This window comes from Prionailurus viverrinus, chromosome B2 (assembly GCF_022837055.1).
Source record: "Prionailurus viverrinus isolate Anna chromosome B2, UM_Priviv_1.0, whole genome shotgun sequence".
Classification (NCBI taxonomy): Eukaryota; Metazoa; Chordata; class Mammalia; order Carnivora; family Felidae; genus Prionailurus; species Prionailurus viverrinus.
In genome coordinates this window covers 109,680,643-109,706,246 of record NC_062565.1, presented here as the reverse complement: position 1 = coordinate 109,706,246, position 25,604 = coordinate 109,680,643, and the positions used below count along the sequence as shown (strand labels likewise).

Genomic DNA, 25,604 nt, shown 5'->3' with positions numbered 1-25,604 from the left:
ACTAATTTGGATGTAAATTACAAAAATAAAAATGATTTAAAAAGTTAAAATACCCTAGATGTTTCATAATCTGGCCTTAATTGCTCTATTGAATCTCATCTCAGGAATAAAGTGAATATTCTTTTATAGTCAGATTTTTCTGCATACCAATGTCTATACACTTCTGTTAATCTTTTGTCATTCTCTTATGTCGCTTCTCTAAGCAAATAGTACTCTGAGAATATGAAGATCTTATTTTTTTATCTTCAGGTAAATTCTATAACTCAAGCAAGAAAAAAATGGTCAAAGACCTGTAATTAGTGGGTTTCAAAAACTAGCATTTTGTACTAGAGGAGGAAGTACAGGAGCTAGAATTTATTCTTTAAGAAAAGGAAAAAGATATAAACCTCTCTCCTTTTAAATTTATGTATTTAAAAAATTTCTTGGTATTAAAATACTCTAGGGCTTTTTTTTTTCTCTCCCTACTATCTACCAGGACATCATGAATTTACTCTCTTCCCTATCTAGTGAAGACCTGGGATGCTTCATGTCCCACCCGCTCCCACCATTTCTTTCAAAATCCTTGCTCTTTCTCTGAGTTTCTTGTCTGCAGTTGCTTGTCTTTAGATCAGTTCTGTCTTTCATCTTCTTTGGTCTTCAGGAAATTGAGCAGACAGCATTAGTGATATAATTAGTGCACATACATACTTTTCTAACCATAGCTATTATGTTTATTGCATCCTCTTAGATTTTCTTTCTGTAGTGTCCATAATAGTTATTGCAAGCTTTCGCCAGTTTTAGCATGGGCCCTGCTCTGTTCTGGCCTACTTTTCTCTCAAGAGGAGACCTTGCATCCCACTTCACTAAGAAAAGCAGAACTTTACAGAGATGAATTCCCCAGATGTCCTTCTTCTAAGCCTACAATGCATGTTTGTATGTCCTTATCAATATTCCCTTTCTTTGGGCTGCACTGAAGAAGTATTCTTTTCCAGATTGATCTTTGTTCTTGATTTTGTTCCTCTCTGATGTTCTTTGGGGTTTTGTTCCTGTTTTAGAAAGGGGACATTGCGTGTTATTGTGTCTCCCTTTTTGTTGGTACCTTCCCCTGCATGCTCTGAACCTGCTTATGTATCTTTCAAATAGAAACCTGAACCAGTTCACCTGTATCTTACTTCCCTGCTTCCCTGCAGAGAAAATTCTTCTACGTATCCTAAATATATCCAGGCCCCATTTCTTTACCTCCTATTTACTTTTCAACCATTCTTTCTTATATTTTCTCATCGTTGTGAGGAATCATAATTTCACTGGAAAGCCTCTTTTTTTTTGGTACGTTTGTACCCACAAGGGTTTTGCCCTTTACTTTTTTTTTTTTTTTTAATGTTTATTCACTTTTGAGAGAGAGCGAGGGAGGAACAGAGAGAGAGGGAGACAGAATCCAAAGCAGGCTCCAGGCTCTGAGCTGTCAGCACAGAGCCCAACATGGGGCTCGAATCTACGAACCTTGAGTTCATGACTTGAGCCAAAGTCGGACGCTTAACCAACTGAGCCACCCAGGCGCTCTGAGCACTCGCCCTTTGCTCTTGTTTTCCTCCTCTTAGTCTACCTGTTCTCTCTTGGGGGATCATGGTTTCAAGTACTACATATGTATATGATGACCCTGATATTTCAGTCCACCACTTTTCTGAATTTCAAATTCATACGCTTATATCATACTTAGAATATCTCTGGGTGCTCCATGGGCACTTTAATGTTAAAATGTCAAGGACTAAAATCACTTTCTTCTGTATCTTTACTGGTTTCTCCCTCTTTTCCCCTTTAGAATTACTTAAATAGAATAAAAATTCACTGTCTACACAGATGTTGAGTTAGTAACTTGAGGATTTTGTTATTTCACAGTCCACATGTAGTTCTGTCTAAGGCCTGCCTATTGATTTAATTTTCTATACATTTATCTTTCTGCTCTTCTCCATTTTTGTTGTTGATGCTTTTGCTCATGATGTTTTTAGTTTTATTTCACGCCTTTACCTTCTTCCATCTATCTTTTATGCTATCATCAGGGTTAGTTTTTCACATGCATATTTGATTACTTTCATGCTTACAACCCTTTAATATCATTTCAGTTGCCTCTATAATAAAACCCATATTCCTTCTGCAGCTTAGTCCTCTGTGATCTGCCCCTGCTACCAGCTAGCCTCTTGTCTCTGCCACTTGTTCTCCTCAAGCTCTGGTCATACCAGACTATTTGCCATACTCTGAATTGGAAGCCCAGTTTCATGTTTCTTACTGTTCTTTGACATCAGATAGTTTGAGGTCTTATGTAAAACACATACTGAGGAGATCTTGAATGTGTGGATGGATGAATGAATGAATGATATATTTTAGGTGTATATATTTTACAGATTCTAATTATATTTACTAACATGGTTATAAATAGTCTTCATAGTATTAACTTTTAATTGGTAGAATTTAAACAGTGATATTTTCTAATGACTTTCTCCCTTTCTTATTTTTGAAGTTCCTCTTGATAACAGGTGATAACTCTGACAATCCCATGCTATTTTGGAATGAACACTGTATGCATGTTACACTTTCCTGAGCTTAAATTTGTGATGAATGCTTTTCCTCAGAGATTTAGGTGTTATAGGATCTTAGGAAAGATAATTAACTTTTTTTTTTTTTATACCATCAGAGTCTTCATTATAGACTGCAACCCTGTTTAATGTTCAGAAGGGAATGAAGATAGGTACTATCTAAAAAATACATTAAAATAAATGTATTTGTTTGCTTCTCTTTTAAGGGAACAAACAGAAAACCTTCTACTACTCAGGACAAGAATTACAATATATTTATTTCATTCACTCACTGTGCCTTTTAGGAAGATTATTGATCTATACACAAGGCAGACGGCTATTTCCTATAAAGCTGAAGAATAGAAAAGGTATGTACAATTAGGAGAAACAAATATGTTTAGCTGGTAAGGTGGTTGAGCTATGAATTACTGAACTTTGGGGATTTTGCATGGTGTCTTCTAGGGTGTGTAGCAACATGGCTTTTAGTCTATTGATGGCTTGTACACCTTTAAGTGTTATAATTCCTTTTTTCAGTATGTGCTTTTCCTTACATTATAGTTTTTTCTATTAATTCAGCCTTTATTGCTTCCCTTATTTCCCCCTGTCTTTCAAAATCCTAGATGTACTGAACAATCCAGATCTGGATTCAGAACTAGAAGACCTCATTTAAATTATAGTTCTCTTATAAACTGGCTGTGACCTTTGGGGAAAATCATATAACCATTGTTTTTTTACTCTATAAAAATGGAATAATATCAGTGATGCTGAGCTCATACAATTTTTGTGATGGTCAGAGATGAGTTTTCAGAATACTGTATTTGTGTTTTTGTTTTATTTTAGAGACAGTGAGTAAGCATGAGCACAAGTTGGGGAGAGGAGAGGAGCAGGGAGGGAGGGAATATCCCAAGCAGGCTCCATGCTCAGCACAGAGCCCAATGCAGGGCTCGATCCCACCACCTGGGGAATCAAGACCTGAGCTGAAACCAAGAGTCAGGCACTCAACTGACTGAGCCACCCAGGCACTTCCACAATACTGTTCTATAAACTGCAAAGCCCTGTACCTTTTGATATATTACTATGTTACCCTAAGCCCTATTTTTAAAGTTTTCTCCATCACCTTCAGCACATGCTATTATTTTGCCTCCTTTAAAACTTTATACTAGGCATATAGTCGAGAGATCAGCAAACTTTTTCTATAATGTGCCAGATAGTAAGTATTTTTGGTTTTGTGAGCCACATACTGTCTTTGTTGAATATCCTGTATATTTGTTTATACACTTGCTCATTTGTGCAAAATAATGATCACAGCATGCCTGAGACTCTATCCTTAGGAAGGCCTTCTTGCAAGGTTTCACTCTAGCTGGCATGTGGGAACTTGGATTTCTCACTGTTCCCAGAACTGTTAAGAGTGGTCCACTGTGCCTACGTAAACGCTTTGTACACGTAGTATAGTTCATGCTGAATATTTGCTTTCATTCTGGGAGTCTGGAATCCTGGTATGTGCTACGCAGAAGGAGCTTACGTCATCAGCCCCCGTGGAAAGCTTGGGCACTGAGTCCCTAGGGAGCTTCTTGGTAGCCAGCATTTCACATGTGTTGTCACAGTTTGTTGTTGGAATAATTAAGTGTCTTTTGTGTGACTCCACTGGGAGAAGACCCTTGTATGTTTGCACCTGGTTTGTTTTGGACTTCACCTCATGCATTTTTGCTTTGTATCCTTTTGTTGTGATAAATTGTAGCTGGCAGTACAACTATATATTGAGTCCTCCTAGCAAATCACTGAATCTGGGCATGGTTTGGGGATCCTTGACACACTTTACGTACCTTGAAAAGTGTAAAACAAAACAAAACATTTTTAGCTTGCAAGCCTTATAAAATTAGGCCATAAATGCTATTGTTTGCCAATTCTGTTACGGAGTATCTTCACTTTGAACACTTCTGTACTGTTCTCTAGTTGTTTTACTTAAGTTTTTCTCCTTGGTTATGCTGGCTGTGAGCTCCTTGACAGAAACTGTTTTATGTACTTGTATATTCTGTGGACGTGTAACTCGAGGCATAAATGAGCACTTAGAGAATGGACTTTGAAGATAAGAGCTGCCATTTTTATGGGTTATTATTGAACTTTACAGAAATAGATTAGTAAACAATCTGTGATGTTATTGTAGGTATTTAACTGAAGTTTATATTTCTGTCATCTATAATTTAGCACTTTATGTTGACTTTTAACATCGACTTTTTGGCCTATCAAATGTCACAGGCCATCTCAAAATTCAGTTTTGAGAGCTCTATTCTACTGTATTAGTGTATGTCAGCATTTAAGTTTTATGTGTGTGTTCACTAGAATCTTTAGGTAATGATTCTGCATCAGGGCTTGGTGAATTACAGCCCATGGGCCAAGTCTGGTACTGTTTTGTACCATGGCTCATGAGCTAAGAATGGTTTCTATATTCTTACAAGAATATTTTGTGACCTGTGAAATAAAATTAAAATTTTGATGCAAAGTCTTATTTGAAAATTACCATAATTGTTCATTTGCAGATTATCTGTGGCTACTTTAGTGCTACAACATCAGAATTTCATATTTGTAACAGAACCAGAAACACTTTGGCCACTAAGCCTAAAATATTTACTAGAAAAAGTTTGACACCTGTTTCACAGTTCTGTATAGATAAGTTGGCTGGACTAACACATTAAGCTGAATTTTATCATTCCTAATAAATTCATAGTCCTGATCAGATTGATAGATCTTCCTGTGGTAGGTTTATATTAAGTGACTGGTCCAACATCAATGGTAAAACTTCACATAGCACCTACTGTATTATTTTCCTTGCCATCTTTTAACTTGCCATTAGACAAAACAGATTAGGCAGTTTGTTTTTCTGGAGTCTTCTGTCTTGGGTTCTAGCCCGCTTCTCACTGATTTTACCACAATCTCTGAAAATTCAGGAGGATGGGAAACTCAGTTAAATTTTTTTAAGTTGTAAATATATACTAGAAAATAATCTTTTTCTTTTTCCTTTTTGAAGATTTAGTATCCCTTACAGATCTTGTGGTTTTGTTTACCCAACTTATCTATTACTCACCAAGTTGTCCAAAGATGACATCTGCTGCACATCTAGGTAATTCTGCTTCTATTTTAAATAGAGTATAGAAATATCTAAAAATACTTAATATTCTGTTGTCTAGATGTTTTGAGTGACTGACCTAGTTTGGTAAAGAGGTTTCCTAAGATGCAGTATTATATATAACAAATCGCATTGATCCTGGAGTAAACCATGAAATCTAATTTTGTTTATTGATGTTTTAAGATATTCCTAATTTATTTCCTTCTTATGTAGAATCAATTTTGCTGAGAATTTTAATGTCATTCTTAAGAAATGCTATTAAAGGAAGTTTGATTGATAGGTACTAATGTGTTCTTCTTTGCTGTTTTCTGTCCTTTATACTTTTCTGATGTTCAGCCTGCTTGTTTTAGGTCACATTTAAAACTTCAGATCTTCTCTTATTAAAGAATAGAGCAAAAACAAAAATTTCATTTTTCAATAAAATGACTCTTAGGGGCACCTGGGTGGCTCAGTCGGTTAAGCGTCCGACTTCAACTCAGATCACGATCTCACGGTCCGTGAGTTCGAGCCCCGCGTCGGGCTCTGGGCTGACGGCTCAGAGCCTAGAGCCTGCTTCGGATTCTGTGTCTCCCTCTCTCTCTGCCCCTCCCCCGTTCATGCTCTGTCTCTCTCGGTGTCAAAAATAAATAAACGTTAAAAAAAATTAAAAAAAAATAAATAAAATGACTCTTAGTCAATGTTCTAAGCCTGGAAGTTACCGTAGAAATGCTGGCAAAATTCTGAGTTCAAGTTAATCAAAGGGAAAACAAATTTTGGCCATATATGTTAGTGCTAAATGCAGCTACCAATTAATTAGTATGTTTCATTTATGCAGTTATACCAGCTTATTAGTCTTAACAGTGGCTCTCAAACTTCTTTCTGCCTTTATAGCATTTCCGTGTTACAAAGATGTAGCTTGGGTCCCCCTGGACTTTTTTTTTCTATTTTTTGTCTTAGTTATGCATGTCTACAGTGCCTAGCACAATGTCTGACACATAGTAGGCACTGGTAAGTAGATAAAAGAATGAATGAATGAGTAAATGGCTGTATGCTCATCAATAATATTGCAAACAGGGTCTGGAACTGATTGAAAAAGATCACTTTTCATTTCTTTTTGTCAAGTGTTGACTTGAAGTCTTAGTGTGTTCAGGGAGTAAAGAATATTGTAACATAAATTAAGAATTTTGGTGTTACTTTTAATATTCTGTCTTAAAACCTTATGCCATTAACTTTTGGTTCCTTACTTTCTTGTAAAACAGTATTTTGTGAGTATATTAGGTCAAATAACCTGAAAATATATAGATTTATGAAACCAAAAAATATCATACTCACTTTAGTGACTATTCCATTTGTTAGGTTTATATATATTTGTGTTTTTTTGTACATATTTTATTTTATTTTTTAAATTTTTTTTTTCAACGTTTATTTATTTTTGGGACAGAGAGAGACAGAGCATGAATGGGGGAGGGGCAGAGAGAGAGGGAGACACAGAATCGGAAACAGGCTCCAGGCTCTGAGCCATCAGCCCAGAGCCTGATGTGGGGCTCGAACTCCCGGACCGCGAGATCGTGACCTGGCTGAAGTCGGACGCTTAACCGACTGTGCCACCCAGGCGCCCCTTTGTACATATTTTAAAGGAGAATCTTTACAGTGCTCATTCATTTCACTGGTTTTATGGTAATATATATAAGTAGTAGTATATTAGTATTTGAGGAATTTTCTCCCCTTTTTGCATTTTTGGTGATTATGTTTTACTCTAATTTTCTACCAGGATGAACACTTGAATGCATATTTTAAGAAAAAGAAAAAGTGAATACAAGTAAATGTTTGCTGGGAGGAGAAAAGTTGTAAATTTGTTTCATACCACGTCCTTACTGTTAAGCAGTGATTTAATGTCAAATAGCAGATGATCTTCCGTTGTTTCTCAGAATTCAGATTTGTCATTCACTTCTTTAAAATTAACTTGAGGATATATTAAGCTAATTCATCTTCCCTTAGGTTTCAGGTTATGATTTGGCAATACATCATCCTTTGGGCATTGAGTTGGGTAATTGTTTGCTTTTAACTATTTAACTTTGATGTCGATCTTTTTGGAACAGCAATGGCTAACTCATAAATAAACTATATTAAGTTCTTAATGTTTAAAGTTCTAATTTCTAAGAGAACTATTATTTTATCAGATAATTACTCTCCTGCAAGTATGGTGACTGAAGTTCTTCAGATACTCTGTGATCAGAAAGAATGTGCAATTGAATGCTTGTATAACAACACTGTGGTTGAGGCACTTCTTCAGCCTATTCATAACTTAATGAAAGGAACTAAGGTTGGTATTTACTAAAAAGGGTCTCTTAAATGGGTATTAGGGAATATTCAGTGGGACTTTATTTCTAAATTTCATGTATTTGAAATATTTATTATATCATCTTTCCCTATATGCTTTTATGCTGACATAAATTTTTATTTACTATTAAATCATAGTTTACATAGTCAGTTGATTTATTCATTATTGACAGTGTAGGGGGGAAATACATATAACATCTTAATTTTTTTTCTAGTCAGGCCTAGATCTGATTATAAGGATTGAGAGAAGTTATTAAGCTATTTGTCTTGTAAAATTAGTAAATCTCGTGAATGTTTTGTTTTGATAGTAATTTTATAGCCTTTAGATTATTTTTCTGAAGAGTCAGCTCTGTTTTATATGAAGAAATAATATTTTAGAAAAAAAAATGCATGTTCAGAACTGGGATGTTCATATCTCTTTACATTTTGTATGGACTGTTTCTTTACGTTATATAATTTAATCCTTACAACTGAGGCTGAAAGAAGTAAATTACTCAAGGTCAGAGTAATTTTAAATTTACACATTTAACAGGTGGCAGCATTGGTATCACTACCAATACTGCTATATGTCCACTTCTGTGATTTAAGTTTTGGGAAGAATGACTTAAATCTTAATAGGCTAAAGGTTTTGCCCTTCTAGGTCTGTGTTTTGTAGTATTTTTACTGTTTTCATCTCCTTTGCCCACCCCTCAGTGGCTGGGAACTGTTTACCCATCTATGTATTCATTCTTCATTGCTCATTCAGAAAACATTAAACACTTATGTGAATGTGATACAAAGTATGGGATTCTAGGAAATTAAGGGGATAGAATTTTGATTTTTATGGTCAGCCTTAGGAAGATAAATAGAGAACAACCAGTAGAATTCCTACTAAAGTTTAATGTATATAATATAATAATGTAATAAATAATAGCAATAGTAATATGAAATATAAACCATGTACCAGAGCTGAGAAATGTGCTTTGGATTTTTTGTTTGTCTTTGCTTTCATATATCTTTAACTTTTTATTTTCCTTTGGCTTCTTTCCTTTCCCTATAAATATGCCTGAATCTGTTTCATAGTTGGGATGAGAAAAGCTCTTGATCATCAGTGCACGTCTTTAGCTACCACCTAATATCTGGTCTCTTTAACAATAGCTTTTAATTATGTTGGACTGCCATTGTTGTCCTGGCTCCCTCTATTCCATCATGTTTCCAAACATCGTATTATGATCTTACCTCCACTACATCATTGATGCTACTTCGATTGCAGTTGCTCATAACTTCTTAAACCTGTAACTAATTACTGACCACTTTTCAGACTGTTATTTACCTATTATTATTACCTATTATTATTATTATTATTATTACCTGTTATTATTAACACAGTAGACCACTTCTAGAATTGTTGACCTGGCTTTCCTAAAGTCCTATATATTACTCTTATCCCTGTCTTTCTAATGATTCCTTCTCTGTCACCTCTGAGGGCTCCCCTTCTAGGTCTCTGCTGTCTTCAGTGAGTCAGATTCTGGTTCACTTTCTTTTCTCTCAGTACACTTTTCCTAGGTGATTTCCTCCAATTCTGATGATTAGATGCATAGTTAACTTTTTTTTTCTTTTAAAAAGGTTTATTTTTGAGAAAGAGCATATGCATGTGAGCAGGGGAGGGGCAAAGAGGGAAGGAGAGAGAGAATCCCAATCAGGCTCCATGCTGACAACGTGGAGCCCAACGTGGGGCTCTATTTCACAAACCTTGAGATCATGACCTGAGCTGAAATTAGGAGTCAGAAGCTTAACTGACTGAGCCACCCTGGAGCCCCTGTTAACTTCTAAATTTAGATCTCTTCAGCTCCAGATTTGTCTTTAGATGCCTGTTGAGCACCTTTTTTGAATTATTCCATGTGAAAATCAAACTCGCATTTTAAAAAAATTAGTTTTTGGCTTGTCACTTCTTTTCTCTCTCTCTCTCTCTCTCTTTTGTTGTTCTTGCTCAGCTTTTTTAAGCTTCCTTGCATTTCCCTGCGTGGTAAGTAGGACTGCTATATATCTAGACTCCTTCCTCATTTTTTTCATTCCATTGGTAATTAAGCCCTAAAGACTTGTTTTCCTACATATCTCTAAAATCCATGTATGTCTTTTAATCCCTGCTGCTACTGATTTTGTTTAAGCTCTGATAATTCCTTGCTTGGAATACTGAAATAATTTTCTAATTTTTTTCCCAGTCTTTCACCTTTCTAGCCTGTCCTCTGTATTGCCACTAAGACTGTCACAGTGTTTTCCTGCTTGTTCCTTGCTAGATACATTTCAAACTGTCTAACTAGACATTAGTCAAGTTTTCTGTTGTATGCTACCTATTTTTTCCCATGTATTTTAGTTATAAGAGATTATTTGCATTTTTTGAACAAGGTTTCAATATTTCCCTGTGTTTGTATCCTTTCCCCTTGCCCTGGAAAGTAGTGGTCTAGGTGAAAAATTCCTTTCTTCAGACCATAGTTTATTTTTTTTTTCCTCCTAAAACTTCTAGTTCTCCCTGGAAAGGCTTTCTTTCTCTTATATTCTCATGTTATGTACTTCTGTACTTACATTGGAATTATTCTTGAGAGTAAGAAACAGCCCTCTGGCACATGGTAGACATTCTGTATTTAACATTAAAACATTCAGCATCACTCATTGAGCCACTACTGTATCACTGGCTTGTTCTAGGTGTTTGAAATATAGAAGAGATTAAGACCTATACCTTTCTTTGAAGGAGCATACTCTAATAGGAAAGACAAACTGTTAAAATACTGAATGAGGAGCAGAAGGTTTAAGAAGGTGTATGTAAGGGGGGGGTGCCTGACTGATTCAATAAGTAGAGTTCAGGGTTGTAAATTTGAGCCCCATGTTGGGTAGACAGATTACTTAAAAAAAAATTTTTTTTTTCTTTAAAAGAAGGTGTACGGGTGCCTGGGTGGCGCAGTCGGTTAAGTGTCCGACTTCAGCCAGGTCACGATCTCGCGGTCTGTGAGTTCGAGCCCCGCGTCAGGCTCTGGGCTGATGGCTCAGAGCCTGGAGCCTGTTTCCGATTCTGTGTCTCCCTCTCTCTCTGCCCCTCCCCCGTTCATGCTCTGTCTCTCTCTGTCCCAAAAATGAATAAACGTTGAAAAAAAAAATTAAAAAAAAAAAAAGGTGTAAAGTATTCCAGGCAGAGAAGTTGTTTTAAGAAAGATACTTAATATGAAAGTAAGAGATAGTATAATAATGCCTAATATAATTATGAAATATTCAGGTGAATATACCTGACTCCTTAGTTAAGCTAACTCACTGAATTTATTAGGATATGTTGGTTGCAATGTTTAGATACTCAGATTTCTTATAGAGAATATGTGTATTGGCAGCTGTGCAGGTACAGACAAGTAGGTCAGCCCCAGAGAGAACAGAATTTTAGTAGACTTAGACTTCCAGATGGACTCCAGCATTAATATGACTCTAGTATTTGCCTTGTACTAATTTGCAAAGATATTTTTAGTATTTCTATTTACAATTAAAAGTGAAGAAATATGATTGGTTCAGGCCATGTTTTCCTCATTAGATGACATCATTCACTATTGGCCATCCCATGAATTGCTTGTCCTTACTCAGACCTATAATTTATGACCTAGCCAATTGCAGGAAGGGGTGATGTTCCTTAGAAATGATGGCAGTTTGTTAGAAACCATATATAAAAAAATTAGTTTGGATATTCAGGAATCCAGTGAGTGGGAAGTAAAGAGCAAAGTGGAAATCGAGGAGCTACTGCATCTGTCAAATAGAATTATATATAAAACTGTAATGGGAACAGCAGGTCCCTCAGCTGTGTTCATAAACAATAACTGGTTCGGGTAAAAAGCCTGTATATATTTGTCTTATCAACTGTGCTAAGTGAATATAATCTAATGACACATTTAATTCAGACATAATTCACAACCAAACAATCATTAACTCTCTTTTTGTTGTGGTAATATAACTTTGTTAGACTACACTACCCCCCTTGAGTTTTAGTTTGTGATGTATTAACATGTCATAAAATTATGATTTGTTATCTTTTTAATGTACAGACTGCTCCAAATTGCTCTGAAACCGCTTTAATTCACATAGCTGATATATTGGCAAGAATAGCGTCTATAGAAGAAGGACTTACCTTACTTCTTTATGGAGAAAATATGAACTCTTCTGGAGAAAAAAGGTACATGTCTATGCTTTAAATTTGTGGAATTTTTAGCATATTGTCTCAATCTAATTCAAAGTTTCCAAAAGGTTATGCAATGTGTAATAATGAAAATCGGGTAACTATTCTAGATAGTTAGATTCTGACGAGCCACTAACAACATAGTAGATGATCTCCAGATTCTAGTAGTAACCAGGATTGTGGACTATACAAGCAGAGTAAGCCTGATGTCAATAACTTCAAAATAAGAATAGGAGGATTCATTCCATATGGGATGTTTTTGCTCCTTGTACTCTTTCAGACTTCTAAGACCACCCATGATTGATTCCAGTCAAACCACACAAAAGTGCACAATGGAAAAAGCTACCCTCGCTCAGTTCCATCTCTGGCTTAACCAATGGTATTTTGCTATGCTTTTAGACCTTCTCTGACTTATAATGATGTATAAAACGTACATTCATAACTAGAATTTTTTTTTCTCTTCATAAAAATGTCATATACGTTATTCAGTTTTCCTATGTATAACCATGAGCATCTTCCTAGATGATGAATGAAACACTGTTTTTGATAGCTCCATGGTACTTTTTTAAAAAGTAAGTTTATTTATTTGAGAGAGAGTGAGGGAGGGGCAGAGAGAGGAGGAGAGAGAGCTCTCCCATGCCAGCTCTTTATGGCCAGCACAGAGGCTGACATGGGCTCAATCTCATGAACTGTGAGATCATGACCTGAGCTGAAATAAAGAGCTGGATGCCCAACTGACTGAGCCATCCAGGTGCCCCTGGGTGAACTTCTTTTTAAGTTGACTTTCAGGCATTTCTTCTGTTTTCAGTCTCACTTCTGTCTCCAACTCCAGAGATGCTTGGTTCCAACAATTTGAGTTTTTTGAGAGGTTTGATGAAATAAATTGTGTTCTGTTTTCTGTATTGTGGCTGATCATTCAGCTTTTCCAGGTCCTGAATTACTTCTTGTTTTTTTTCACATTCTAGAGTATAAAAAATTGTTACTATCACATCCTTTCTTTTCTTCTTGACAGCTATAAAAGCCTTCTGAAAATTCTGTTTATTTTGCATTTTAGTATTTTAAATGGGTGCAGATGTGAGTGTATGTGTTCAATCTGCCATACTCAACTGGAAGTATTTTTCTATATAGATAACAATTCTTTTGTAAAATGAGAAAGACTAACCTTTTGTCACGAGTTCTAAAGTTTCTTTTTATTGTCCATCACTTCCCTATTTCAGTTTTTTTGTTTTGATTTTTGTCTTTTTTTGCTATATAGACATTTAATTATATAATTAGTTTTTTCCCAGTCATTAGGATTTCTACATTTTTTTTAAAGTTTTCCTTAATTGACGTTAAACAGGTAAGACATAAAATGTCCATTTCTTCTGACTCCCCATTGTTCAGTGGTTGTTTCTGATATTATTATTTATATTGGCCAAAGACTGGAATCGTCTCAAATGTCCAGTAACAAGAGACTGGTTGATTAAATTATGTTTGCACAAAGGAACACTTAGCTCTGCAGTGGGAACATGGAATTTTTTATGTATTGCTGTGGAGTTGTCTTCAGAATATGTTAAGTGAACAGACAAAACAAAAGAATGTTTATAGAATGCTACCTTTTATATGAATAGAATATGAATAAACAAAAACATATTTGTTGATATTTTTCAAAAGGAGCGATGAAAGGGTAAACTGAAAAGTAATAGTTTTCGAGGAAGGGAGAAAAGCATGTGGATGGGGAGGTAGAAAGGTAAGACATGTACCTTGATTGGACCTAGATTTGACTTTGGAATCATGTATCTGATTTATCTGCTAAATGTAAAAGTTAAAAAGAAGAGTTCAAATTTTGAAGAAATTAAAACAAATGGAAATAAGTGCATTTAACTACCAATCAAGTTAGTTACCTACCCATGCAAAAAATTACGTCAAAGTGACCTGATTTGAACATTTCTAGTGGGATATATAGGGTTAAAAAATAATCACAAAAATAATCTTAATCTGCCTTTAATATATTCTGAAACTATTATGCCCATATTCTAAATAAAGCAAATAAGTAATTAGCATCATAAGAAACTAGAATTTCAACAAAAATATATTAAATTTATATTTATAAAATAACATATATTAATTTAATGTATATTAAATTAAAATTAAATTTATATTTAAATTTATATATAAAATTATCTATAAAATTAAATTTATATTTAAATTTATATATAAAATTATATATAAAATTAAATTTATGTAAATATAAAATATATTAATTGAAATTTACATTCATAATGGAAATAAATATTTCTCTTAAATTATTCTTTAAAAAAATTTTTTTTGATATTTACTTAATTTTGAGAGAAAGAGGGAGACAGTGTGTGAGCAGGGGAGGGGCAGAGAGAGAGGGAGACAGAGTCAGAAGCAGGCTCCAGCCTCTGAGCTGTCAGCCCAGAGCTCAACGTGGGGCTTGAACCCATGACCTGTGAGATCATGACCTGAGCCGAAGTTGGATGCTCAACTGACTGAGCCACCCAGTCACCCCATAAATTATACTTTTCTTAGCACTGACAGGCTAGAAGTAATGATAACCCCTTAGCAGACTGTGGTCTCTAAATATCTAACCCCCCCACCCCCCACCCCCCAAAAAGGAGGAAGGGATCCTTGAAGGTAGTTGTTTCTGGGTTGGGTTGGGAAATGTGCAAGGTGATCCTGGGATATCTTACCATTCTAGAAAGTAAGGAAATTATCTAAGACTAAAGATGTTGTGTCAAAAGTACCCCAAGCTACCAGAAGGGGCCTCCTACTGATTGAAGATGGATAATTTAAGAATTAAAAAAATAGTTACTTCAATGGTTAACATACATAAAGCATACAAACATAGTTTTAAAAAACATACTAAAATTAAAGAAAACCTCGTCAATTACCCATTGAAGTTGTGAGGACACCAACCCATTTTGTAAATTGATTAAAAAAATTCAAACATGTTTTTTTATTCTTTCTTGTACCAATTGTATTTTAATATAACTATTAAGTTACTGAAGATAAAATTCTTCATAGAAAGCTTTTAGTTAATAAATGCAAGATAATTAGAAATCACCATTTGGTAATTCCTAATGAAATAGTTCATTTAGGAAATTATCCTGAATTGATGCTAAAACCATTAGGTGAATGGCTTGATGAGAGGAGGACTTCCTACTGGAGAGCTCAGGCTCCTACCATCTGACCGGTTGATTTTTAGCACCACCAAAATTAGGACAATATGTGTCTCATGATGCAGTCGGAGGTACACAGTAGCAACCACCTATAAAGTTATTTTTTCCGAGAAAAAAAGAAATTGAACCTTAAGCCTCTAGATACAATTATCAACTTATGGAAATTATGGGGAAGTAGAGGAACACATTAAATGACACCATGATGAAGCAGTTATCCAAATAATAGTATGGATAGGAAAAATAACTTCATTTCTCCAAATCATTGGCATAGGTAAAAAAAAAGAGAGAGAAAGAGGGAGCCTAAATAATACAATAACCTCATGCACTGCATGAAACTTGTTTGAATTTTGATTTATACAAATCTGTTATAAGGACAACCTTACGACAATTAGGAAAATCTTGATATGGGTGGACTATCAGATAGATTAAAGAATCATAGTTTGGTGGGGTATTGGCACATAACATAGAAACCTTTATCAGTTAAAGATGTACACTAAGTAAAATGATGTCTGGGATGTAGCATATAATATTTCAGTAGAGGTGGGCAGAGGGGGAGGTCAGGATATATAAAACAAGACTGGCACAATGTTGGTAACTGTTGAAGATGTATGGAGGGGTACATGGAAGGCCCTATCCTAAAGCTAGAAAGACTAAACGTGTGCTGCTGTGGAGCCAGATATCCTGGGTTTGAGGCCTGGCTCCACCTCTGACAAGCCTTGTGGTATTGTTCAAGTTATTTAATTCCTGTAAGCCTTAACTTTATTTGCTTATCTGTTTAAAAAATGAAGAGTATAGTTTATAGGGTTATTGTGAGGATTAAATGGCTTAATACATTTGAAATATTTAGAACAGTACTTGGCATATTAAACATTTACTATGTTTTCCTTATCTGTTATTACTATTAATGTGTCTGAGATTCTGAAATACAGGGGCTACATCCGATTAATGGCAGGGGAACTCAGGATTTTATTTTCACTATAATCAAGTGAAGTTCTATATGGCCCGGGACCCATGGTGTCTATAACCTGTTAAGTGTATAGTTTTGCTTTTTCCTATCTGTATGTTCTTTCCTTCTAGTCTCCTGAAACTGCTAATTATTAGACACCTATCTGTACATAGGTGGGAACAGGAATATTGACATGTCCAAGAAAAGCTAGAGGACTAAATGGGAAGCCAAGCAAATGCAAAGTTTATGATACAATTTGACTTTTTTGGTAGTACTTGATGAGGTGATGATTTATAACCTTGTAATAACTTTAGTATCATGTTTTAGTTCTACAGGTGCTCATATAATTGCCCAGTTTTCGAAAAAACTTCTTGATGAAGACATTTCTATTTTTTCTGGTTCGGAAATGTTGCCTGTGGTTAAAGGAGCTTTTATTTCTGTGTGTCGTCAAATATATGGTACATGTGAAGGCTTACAGGTGTTAATTCCTTATAGTTTGCATGAGTCTATAGCAAAAGCATGGAAGAAGGTAAGAATTTTTAAGCTTTTCCTCCCCCCTGAAAATCTTTACTTCAAATATAGTCACTATAGTATTATCATAATGCAGTTAAAATCTTTTACTGGCACAAATATGCCTTCTTTAGTATCACAGTACTTTAGGGAACAGAATGCTTTTTAATTTGGTACAGGATACCTGTACCTCATCTCCCACTAAGACAAAGTTCTAGGACCTAACTACATTTCAAAGTCTTTTCTTGCAGGAGAGCCTTTAGATAAATTATCTTTGCATAAACTGACATCCTTTAGAAGTTGTTTCTGAGCAATTTTTATAGACAGCTGGGGTTTTGTTATGGAGATACATACATAACATTATGGAGATAATGTTGCAAGAGTCAAATGTAGTATGTATCAGTGGACTAACAAGCCTTTTTTCCTCACATTTATATGCTTCATTTATAAAATATTTTACATAACATTTAATTAAAAGCCAAATAGCTTAAAATTTGAAGGTGATTTAATTTTAGTTACATTAAGGATCAACTATAAAAACGTATCATGAGATCTTACAAGTAATCAATAAATAATGTAAATTAATCTGTTATATTTTAGACAAGTTTGCAATCAGAAAGAACTCCTACTCCAGTAAAGTGCTTGGAATCTGTTTCTTCAGTAAGCCAGGAATCCCAAAACCTGTAAGCACAATTGAATAAACTAATCCGTTTTTCTACATTTGCTGAAATAATTAAAAAATGAGAATATAATTAAACATGGTAGCAAAAATATACCTGAAACTAATATTACACTATGTGTTAATTAACTGGAATGTAATAAAAACTAGAAAAAAAAAGGACTTTATAGGAAGGTGACCATATACATATAGGATTGAGGAAAATTATACCTACGGGGAACTTTTGGAGATACTTGTACCTTACATCTAGCAATATTTATTATACTTGCTTCATCCTGTCTTTACCATTTTGGGTTAAGAAACTGGATCTGTTATGATGTTTCCAGAAAATATAGAGAATTATCAAATACTAAATTTTGGAAAGCTAACTAGGGAGTTCCATAGGAATAAGGTGATTTCGAATGCCAGCAAAGTCTATTTATATTTAAATTATGATTTTTCAGAATGTGTGGGAATGCATTTTAATTACGTTTTGGCCTAAGGAAATTATTTAATTCAATATTTATACTAATTTTTAATTTAGATATCTCCATGTATCTTCACAAATACCAATAGGACATGGAGTCAAATTAGTGATGGGAAAAAAAATTTTTTAATTAGTATCTGATGACTAATATACCTGCATTCTCTTCTTAGTTGTTGGCATGCTCTAAACAGATAATAGAACTTTAAGGGATATTCTTAAGAAAAAATTAAAAATCAACATTTTTTTTGGATAGGCATAGTTTTAACTAAAGAAGTCTAACAAAAAGCCTTTTTTTAATTTCCTTAACAATGTAATTGTTCAACAAATAGCTAATTTCCTAAATATTAGCTATAATTTTTTTCTGATTGTTGTCATAAGCTTAATTGCCATTTTTTTGTGTGTGGAGAGAAAAACATTTCTGCAGTTTTGAGGTAGTTTTTAGATGTTTTCTTTGAGGTCTCCTCTGATTTCTCATCTTCCTTTGATTCATTCAGCCATGTGCTAGACCAAGGGCTTGGACTTCTGAGGATACCTATATCTTAAGAGCTTATTGTGTAGGGTAGAATACAAATAAATACAATGTGGCAATATGGTATACTAAATTTATATGATGGGGTCATGAAGGGTTTATTGGGAGGCAACTGGTGAGGGAAATCCTTTTGGAAGAAGTTGTTAAAGTAAGTTAAAGAGAATAGATACTAACCTGACTAAAAAGGGGCAAAATGTTATTTCAGATGGAAGAAATAGTATGGTCAAATAGGCTAAGAAGAGGGAACGTAATTAATAGTCAATACATTTTACTCTCAGTAATATTTTTAGATTCTGAAGTTAGAGTGTGAAAGAGCTAATAAATTATATGCCACGCTTCTTTCCTGAGCTGTCAACCAAGTAATAGAGATAAAGAAGTCAAACAGATCAAAACATTGAATATATACAGGCTTCCTAAGAGCTCAAGAATTTGATTTACCCTTCTGTCACAATGGTTAGTGGACAGTCATAGGCTTCCCTCTGAGGCAGAGCTTAACAAAGAACAGACTGAACTACACAGTAGAACAGAGCAGAATGTGTGCTTCCTACAGGAAGCTACCTAGCTGGATCACACAGTAGACTGGGAGAGAGGCATTACTTAGCCAGGTGTGCTTAGGACATTCTCCAGATCTCCTGAGTCCCTTCTTCCATGGAGACTAAGTGATTAGGTGGTAAGAGGCAAGCAATGTTAAAATGGGGAATGTGTGCTCAATGTAGAAACTTGATTCTGGAGGAAAAGGAGGTTCCTACAGTATATGATTCTAATGTCTTAGAAATAAGATTTAATAGACTTTTTGATAATAGAGAGTCAGAACTGTTGATTTTATTTTTGTCAGCAAAATTAAATTACCTCATAGAATTGAATGTATTTTGTTCTTTTGTGTTAATTGAAAAGTTGGAGATAGACATTATTTGTTCCTTCGTAGTTTGCTAAAATTGGAGTGTAAAACCATGTGGACCAGTTAATTAGACTGTTCTAGTGTCAGTACATAGATTCCTGATAATGTTTCTTTTATTTTATTTAATTCCAGTATAATTAATATACAGTGAGTGTTAAGTTAGTTTTACGTGTACAGTATAGTGATCCCACAATTCCGTATTATTACTCAGTGCTCATCATAAGCACACTCTTAAACTCGTCACCTATTTAGCCTGTCCCCCCATGTTCCTACCCTCTGGTAACCATCTGTTTGTTCTCTGTAGTTAAGAGTCTTTTTTGGTTTGTCTCTTTTTTGTCTTTGTTCATTTGTTTTGTTTCTTAAATTCCACATATGGGTGAAATTGTGTGGTATTTGTTTTTTCCAGCTGACATATTTCACTTAACATCATACTTTGTAGATCCATCCATGTGGTTTCCAGTGGCAAGATTTCATTGTCTTTTATGGCTGAGTACTATTCCATTGTGTGTGTGTGTGTGTGTGTGTGTGTGTGTGTGTGTATCACTTTATCTGTTCATCTGTTGATGGACATTTTGCTTCCATGTTTGGCTATTGTAAATAATGCTGCAGTTAACATAGGGGTGCATATCTTTTCATATTAGTGTTTCTGTGTTCTTTGTTAAATACCCAGTAGTGGAATCTTTCATTTTAGCCATTCTCACAGGTGTGAAGTGATATTTCATTGTGGTTTTGATTTGCATTTCCCTGATGAGTGATGTTGAATGTCTTTTCATGTGTTGGTTGGCCATCTGTATGTCTTTGATGAAATGTCTGTTCATGTTTTCTGTTCATTTTTTAACTGGAATATTTGTTTTTTTGGTGCTGTATACATTCTTTATATATTTTGGATACTAAACCTTTATCAGAAATATCCTTTGCAAATATCTCCTCCCATTCTTTATACCTTTCTTGAATCAGTGAATAAATAACACTTCTACTCTTAGACACTAGTTTCTAAATAATGACACCAACAGTAAGATTGATATGATAAAGGTAAAATTAACAGTAAGTTGGTAAAATTCTTATTTTTGAACCTCTGACAGACTAATGTTAGGTATTTTGAGCTTATACTTTCTGACAAGCATATTTTGGAGATTCCCCTCCATTTTTCTATTTATAGATGCATACAATACTGCAGAGAAGATTAGAAACATTTATATAGTCATCATAGGGGATTGATGTCTTTTAAATTTAGGCTTTGGATTGTAATCCCAACTGAAATTTCTACCATGCTATTTTGGTTGATAGTAGGGAGTGCAGTGATTGCAAACTATGTGGGATCATTGTTAGTGTGACCATAGAGAAGAATATAATTAGAGGGAAAACAAGGTGCCCAATCTGCCCCAACCAATCATCAAGAGTTAGAAAACTTGAGGGTGAAGTAAGGGGGGGTGTCTTTGATCTGTAAAACTCTGCCCATGATCCAAAGAAATAAACACCTGAAACTCAATATCCGTGAAAGTGTCTAACCCTCTATAATATCTAACCATTCAAAGAAACAAGTTCTCATAAGCTAACAAAACTGTATTTTTTGCCATTGCCCTTATCTCAATACCAACAAACACATTCAGTAGCTTGATTTTCCATTTCAAACCATATCTTCTCTATAAGTGAAAGAAAATTAAATGTTAAGATCTTGGCAGAAAAGATAAAATTATGCCAGTTTTCTGTAATTTTTCAAAATTATGGGATGTACTCTCTAAGTTTTTCGCCTCTGTTAATTTTTTTGGAGGGGTGGGAGTCAAGGTAGACTTTAAAATGCAATTTCTTTTTGGGGCACCTGGGTGGCTGAGTTGGTTAGGCATCTGACTTTGGCTCGGGTCATTATCTTCCAGTTCACTAGTTCGAGCCCCATGTTGGGCTCTATGCTGACAGCTCAGAGCCTGGATCCTGCTTCAGGTTCTGTGTCTCCCTCTCTCTATGCCCCTCCCTCACATTCACTCTCTTTCAAAAATAAACAAACATTAAAAAAATTTATAATTTCTTTAATGGCTAATACAATAAAAATCATTATTATCAAGGAAAGCATACTTTTTTTAATCTGTTTTTTTAAAAATATTGAATACTTAGTCCTCAATATGTACTCTTTAAGTTTATCAACAATGTTAAGCTGAAATATTTTCTTTTAGTTTTGAGTATAATAAAGAAATGCATACCTTTATTTTGCTTGTTTCAGTATGGCTTGGGAAGAGAATTTGTTAGATGATTTACTAAATTTTGCTGCCACTCCCAAAGGACTACTATTTCTTCAAAGAACAGGTGCCATCAATGAATGTCTGACATTTATGTTCAACCGATACGCAAAAAAATTACAGGTATGAATTACCATCTGCTAGAGGCAAAAAGAATTTTTCTTGCTGTAAAAGCTATTGAGAACATCATTCTGTCTTCTCTGAGTGAAGAGGTTATTAAACCTCAATTAAAAAGCCATATAGCATTGTAATATTTAACTTGATATTATTTCAGGAAAGCATTAGAATTGATGTTGGTATCTATGGATATGTTTACAGGATGGGAAACAACCAGATGGAATTGAAAAATATAGTTAACCATCCAGATGTGTTATAAATATAACAAACATCTGGTTGTACTAAAGCTGGGTGGAATTTCAGGAGGAGGAAATTCACTATTGGGTCTAAATGTACACGTTAGTAAGAATTTGGTCCTCACATTAAAAAGAAAAATATTTGTAGATTAATTTTTAGATACTGTTAAATAAAATGTACAGTATAATTTAGCCCTTTCTCTTAAGTCCATTAAGGTGTATTCAGCTTTTTGCTGTGATGGTGTAAACATTCCTGAACTTTTGGGCTTTTTAGGATTATATGTATGCTTTTAAAAGTGTCTTCTTTGTCTCTCACAGCTGTTGTATATTGATGTTACTAGGTTACCAGGTTGTAAATACGATTTTATTTGTTCTTCAGTTCTAATTCCCTGCTTTTGTTTAAGTCTATAAAAACAAAAAAGAGTTTTTGCCTGTGAAGGTAAGTAGTTTTTGAGAGACGGTCCTGACCATTCCTCACAAATAAAACCTATGAGCATTAGTTCATCAGTTTCACATAAGGTTTATATGAGCAGATGTGTTTTTAATTATTATTTAAATGGGCCTCAAGTATAGAGAACTTATTTACATGCCTCAGTTTATGGCATACTGCTGTCATTTGTCCATGCAAGATGTTGTCTTAATTAATTTTATTCCCTGTCATTTCTGGTTCACAGTTCCATTTCACCCTGTGTGTATTCCTCTACCCCAGACTTCCATGCTAATGTTTTTAATATGTGTAATATCCTGGGATATGTATATATCTTGTAGAATGTTGTCTTAGTCCATTTGGGCTGTTAAAATACCATAGACTGGGTAGTTTATAAACAGAAATTTACTGCTCAGTTCTGGAGGCTGGAAGTCCATGATCAGGATGCCAATGTGGTCAGAGAAGGGCCCTCTCTGGTCACAGATGCCTCATTGTATCCTCACATGGATACGGGCTCGGGAGCTCTCTGGGATCTTTTTTATAACAGCACTAATCCCATTCATGAGTTCTCTCCACCTTATGACCAAATCAAGGTCCCATTTACTATCTCACCTTTGGAGGTTAGGATTTTAACGTACGAAATTTGGAGGTGACACAAACATTCAGACTATAGTAAATCCTGAAGTTTCTCAGGATTTTTAAGTTTACATATATGGCCATTTTAATTTGAATTTCTCTGTTGGTGAGTTTGAATCACCTTGTGTACTAGTTAGCCATTTGTTTTGTTTTTTTACATTTTTGAAAATATTGAAGCAATTCAAAGACACTTTTCTTATCAGATGCTTGAGACTGTGCATACACAACTATTGCTATTGTGATAATACAACTAGGAATAGATGTCTCTGTTTTAACATTTATGAATATAAAAAAAAAAAACCCTAGTCTTTGTACCACACTGGTTGTTATAATAGAAGACACTGTTCCCTGAACCTCAGTAACTTACAACCTTGTAATATAATACAATAGTTTAATGGTGCTTTATGCTATTCAAGAAATTTTTTGAAAATTTAAATTCTCCATTATCTTGTAAGAAAGCCACTAGGCCATTTCCTTAATTTTGCTGAAGAGAAAGTAGAGACCCAGGCTTGTTAACTGATCTGCATATGCTCTCACATCTACTTACAGCAGTAAGACTCGAACTCAAATTTGTGTTTCATGAAAGCTGAGTCTTAGTAAAGCATCTCTAACTTCTATGAAGTTTTTCTTTGCCTCTTCCTTTTCAGTACTTAGTGTGAATCTAGGAAGCCCCTGTGGCTGCTGATATCTAAGTCAGCAGGGTCAATGGGGTTGATTGATCAGTAAGGTATTTATTTAGTTATTATGGAAGGAGAGTGGGAAAAAAAATAGCCATTCATATTTTTGTACCTCTCTGTCATCTGACTACAAAACTAATGTATGGCAGGTTCAAGGAAAGTGGAAAATATGAGTAATAAAAATGGAAAAGGAAGGCAAACAAATGGAGACATGAGTAGAAAATCCAATCTAATTCTTTCCCATGGGCTTTTAGTTCCCTGTCTACTCTTTTTTTTTTTTTTTTTTTTTTTTGCCTTCAAGACTGAATGCACAGTTTATATCTTAAAAATTTGATTAAAACAGGTCCTTTTTTAAAAAATCAATTCTTTTAATGAAATGTTGAAAAAATACAAATTGTGAATGGTTAACTTTGTTTAGATATCAACAATTTTATTAGCCAACCTGGTCTTAGCTAAGATCTAAGTAGGAACACTGTTTATTTTCTGTTATTTCCGTATTGTTTTCTGCCAGGAGTGATCCTTGTGTACTTTACCAGGAATACATGTATAGTACTCTTTGTGACATGCAAATTGTCCAGTGTTTTCTACAACACTATTTATAAACTTGTATGTTAATGATCAGTATTCTTTGTGTGTTTAATATATATATAATTACTTTAGGGGAAAAAAATCACATTTCCTCTAAAAATGATTGCCATTAAGAAGATATTATTTTTTTAAGTTTTTTTTTTTAAATTAAGAGTATAGTTTGGCTGACAGTCATTACAGATTTATATGCGAGGAAATTTATTATTGAGGGACTGACCTAAGGAATAAAATAATAGCATTTAAATTTGGAAGGAATGTTAATCTTCATCATGGTCAAAGTCCTTTGTTTTAACCTAGAGAGGGAAGTGACTTGTTCAAAGCAAAACGCTACTTAATTTTACAGCTGGGACCAGAACCTCTATCTGAAATGAGAACCCCCAAAATATTAACTCATTGACAGGGTGTCTGAGTTTGTTTTGCTGCTCATTATGTTTACTTAAAAGAATGTCTAGTATTCTAACAAGAAGAATCAGTAACCTACATGTAACATATAAATAAAATATTAGCATTTTATGTTTTCCTTCTTTTCATTGTTCCTTATTCATTTTGTTAGATCAGCAGGCATAAAAAGTTTGGCTACGGAGTTTTGGTTACACAAGTGTCATCAACAGCAGCAGGTGCAGTGGCACTACAAAGTTCAGGTAGGTTTTTTCTTTTAATCAGAATGTTAATAATTTTAAATAAAATGAGCAAGCCAATAGAAAATTTAACTGGCATGATCAGCTCTCAGGATATTTACTCTATAAAGTTCTTTTTCGCAGGTTTGGCCTTAGGTAAGGGAAAGTTACATGGTTTCCTTTATCTTTTCTCTTCCATGAAATTGCAATGGGATTTTTTTTCCCTTGAAGTATATATACACAGCCTTGTTCTCTTATCCTCAGAACAATGGAACATAATGAATTAAACTGAGAAGTACTTGATGCTTAAGCAATTGTCTTCATCTTATAAATCCTCTTTCAGTAAAGTTGAATCTTACAAGATTTTTTTCCCTCTTAAATCTTACATGATTTCTTAATGCTCAGTTTTAGTGGCCTGTATATGCATCAAAATATACACAACCACAATAATTATCATACACACATACTATTTCCTTATTCTTCTTCTTTCTCTTTTGCCCTTGAAAGCTTAGTTTTCACCACTTTTACCACTGTATTTGCAGTCAGCATGTATTATCTACAATGGATTGAATTTTTAAGAGTTTAAACATTGGGAATTTAATATACCTTAAGGCTATCTGAACCCTAGACCAGAGAGACAAGACATAACTTCTAATAGAGATGTTATGGTTATATTTTTCAAAGTTT

The 25,604-nt window shown here is 34.5% G+C and overlaps 1 protein-coding gene across 3 annotated transcripts in view; it reads left to right on the top strand.

The window, feature by feature from the left end:
• The window catches only part of TBC1D32 (TBC1 domain family member 32), a 202,462-nt gene that overhangs the window by 51,401 nt on the left and 125,457 nt on the right, over nt 1-25,604 (top strand). For all 3 annotated transcript variants that reach the window (XM_047859835.1, XM_047859833.1, XM_047859834.1), the window contains 8 exons: nt 2,777-2,917; nt 5,575-5,667; nt 7,833-7,975; nt 12,048-12,175; nt 16,634-16,835; nt 17,417-17,499; nt 21,604-21,742; nt 24,854-24,941. In XM_047859835.1, coding sequence (XP_047715791.1) covers nt 2,777-2,917; nt 5,575-5,667; nt 7,833-7,975; nt 12,048-12,175; nt 16,634-16,835; nt 17,417-17,499; nt 21,604-21,742; nt 24,854-24,941 — 1,017 coding nt within the window. The remainder of the gene's footprint in view (nt 1-2,776; nt 2,918-5,574; nt 5,668-7,832; nt 7,976-12,047; nt 12,176-16,633; nt 16,836-17,416; nt 17,500-21,603; nt 21,743-24,853; nt 24,942-25,604) is intronic.